General features: G+C 34.6%; 1 protein-coding gene across 4 annotated transcripts; it reads right to left on the reverse strand.

Moving 5' to 3' along the window:
• Positions 1–208: 208 nt before the first annotated feature.
• LOC105804553 (hypothetical protein) lies at positions 209–2,316 on the reverse strand. Of its 4 annotated transcripts, XM_052623081.1 has the most exons (5): positions 1,990–2,306; positions 1,684–1,899; positions 1,482–1,572; positions 1,069–1,391; positions 209–453 (listed from the first exon to the last, which is right to left on the reverse strand). In XM_052623081.1, exons 1-5 carry the CDS (start codon positions 1,993–1,995, stop codon positions 403–405), a joined length of 687 nt encoding a protein of 228 aa, XP_052479041.1. In that variant the 5' UTR covers positions 1,996–2,306; the 3' UTR covers positions 209–402. The 4 variants fall into 4 exon arrangements, with proteins under 4 accessions (XP_052479041.1, XP_052479040.1, XP_012492677.2 ...); XM_052623080.1 differs by lacking the exon at positions 209–453 and having other exon boundaries at positions 860–1,391; positions 1,990–2,316; XM_012637223.2 differs by lacking the exons at positions 209–453; positions 1,482–1,572 and having other exon boundaries at positions 860–1,350; positions 1,990–2,300.
• Positions 2,317–2,748: the final 432 nt, after the last annotated feature.

Genomic DNA, 2,748 nt, shown 5'->3' on the forward strand with positions numbered 1-2,748 from the left:
TATTGGCCACTGCTATCAAATTCTAAATTCATTGGTTTTTAAATTTAGAAAGGAGAAATTGTTATTATTCGTGAAATCAGAAGTCGAAATTGTGGTTTTTGGTGACCCATAATAGTCCCTACCAATTGGTATTTGTTTTGCCGAGCGCATTTAACTTTGAAAGACTTATAGTTACTAAAAACGACAATTCTATTCTATACTTTCAAAATACAAGAAGTGTATCACAAAGTCTCCATATAGTATAAGTTCATTGGTAGACAAGGGACAAAATCTCCATTTCATAGTCATTTCTCATTGCTAGTCAAAACATTTTTTGATGGAACAAAAAGAAATAAATCACTAGACTAACTACATATCTTTGTCTATATAAACATGAAATTCCTTCACAAAGCGATAAGAATTTCATGTTGCACAAGCTGGTACCAAGCAGGAAAAGAATCCTGGCATCTTCTTCTGCATTCCATAACAAAATCAACATGTAAGAATAGAGCATAACCAGATAGGTCATAGTTAAGAGTTCAAAATTTTAATATACGTGATCCTTTTTTATCATTAGAAGAAAAGAATGAATGGCTCAAGGAAACCATGGGTTGGGTAATACAACAAATTAGAAAGAGATGGGCAACTTTCAGCTACTAAACCTTGGCCCAAGGTTTTAAGGAATTAAAAAACAAAAAAGCCCCCACAAATATTTCTTTATGATTAATTAATTTATAGCGGAATTTGAGGGGGTTTTCAAACTTGGAATGGGATGACAAAGACTTGTGTGTTGACAAGAAATCAATGTTCCCCTCATTATATGTCCATGTGAACAGATTCAAGCCGGTGACCTTTGAAGGAATTGGCCTATCATGTGATGTTTTTTTCTTATACAATGGAATCTTAAATTTATTTAAACTATCACACAGGCATAGCCTGTAAATCCATCCCATGACTTCAGAGATATAGTAAACATTCTTGACCAATAGATTAAATGTTGGATTCAAAGTGATACATTTAATTTATTTACCTACTTATACTCACATTAAAAAAATAAAGATAAAAGAAGAGACCGGGAAGAGGACATACTCGCTTGGAAGAGTGAAGGAGCTCAGGGGGGATTTTGTAGAGATCTTCATCAACAGGTTTAGGAGGTCGAACAGGTAATCTCTTGGGATTAGGAGGTGGAACGGCATCGTATATGGGGTGCTTACTATTGCTGCTTGTAGTGTTGTCATTATTAACTGACAAAGACACATGGTGGTGGGGATGTTGGTAGTATTTCCTTGGCGGTTCAGTCACGTCACATACTCTCCCCGCCTTCTTTTGCTCCTTAACATGCGCTCCTCCCTTTTCCCTTACCCTACTCGCCTGCTGCATACCACCGCCCATCTCCATTATTATCAGTGCCACTAAATTATATTTTCATATTAAATAATAATAATAAATTCTGCAAGATGCAAGGTAGATTTCTGGAAAAGGTTGCAGTGTTGTGTACTAACACTGTTGCCTAGATAGGAAAAGTTCCCAGAAAAAGGCTTGAAGACAGATTAGTGCTTTATTACTTCTCCATGTCCCCACTGTACAAAGTTTCTGTGGAAATTTCAGAAATGATTCATTTGTTTTCTTTTGTTCAAACTTGGGGTTTTCTACATCAACAAACATGACAAATTCTACAACTTTATTAAAATTTAATTAACTGACCTTTCTAGGAGGAGCAAGATTACGAGAATGTTTCCTTGAATCAGCTGTTTCATACAAGTCATGAGCAGCAACATAAGGGTTAGATTCTCCAGATGAAGAGCTGAAACGAATCAAACCCGCTTGTCTAGCGCATTCGAAGTACTGAGTTATAGGCAGCTCATTTGCATTGTCCCAGTCTCCAAATGCTGGTATCTGCCCGCTTCTCTTGCAATATTCCTAAAAACAAACCCAATAAGAGAATTAGTTAAACAATAGATCCATTCAAGATTCAAAGACTTGTTTAAGAAAAAGAAAAGAACAACTTACATCCATTGTTGGGGGGTTGTGAGTGACAGTTGGTTAATGACGAAGAGTGAAGCTTGAAAGGGTTGTGTTGTTTAAAAGAGAATGAAGAGAGCAAAAAGGTAAATAAAAGATATATGGATTCTGAAGAAAGCTACAGCAGATATAAATTCTGCTTCAGAATTACCTACTCAGAAGAAGAGAATCTGCAGAAAAAAATATAAGAGTTTCTGAGCCTTTGAAACACATTTATATCATAAAAAGCAGCTAAATAAATCAATAAATAGAAGGAGAGTATAGCTTAAAAATAATAATAAGACCGAGAAATCTACAATTAGGAGCTTTGTTTGTCAACTTTTTCGCATTATAATAATGGGTTTTTTTTGTTTGTTTAATAGTTTCACGCGGCAAAGTCAGAAAAATGGGACCCTTAACAATGCAGGCAGAGTGTGTTCACAGTTCACTTGGATATAGGGGAGTTGTTAAACTGTTATAAAAAGTGGGTGAGGTTGCAGATTGCAGTGTCCTGTAAAGCCAATTTTTTTGGGTTATCAAAGATTTGTTTTCTTTTTATATTCATATATATTGGACAAATAAAGATCTGAAAAAGCTTAGATTTTGCATAATGATGGCAACATCCTTGAGATGCATAATAATAGCTGTAACATATAAACATTACAAATATTTTATGTTAATAGTTTTAAACATGTCATGTTATTATTATATTTTCAAACTCATTAGATAATAAAATGTTGTGTGAAAAGGGGGAAACACTGTTTTGCT

This window comes from Gossypium raimondii, chromosome 11 (assembly GCF_025698545.1).
Source record: "Gossypium raimondii isolate GPD5lz chromosome 11, ASM2569854v1, whole genome shotgun sequence".
In the NCBI taxonomy this organism is placed as follows: Eukaryota; Viridiplantae; Streptophyta; class Magnoliopsida; order Malvales; family Malvaceae; genus Gossypium; species Gossypium raimondii.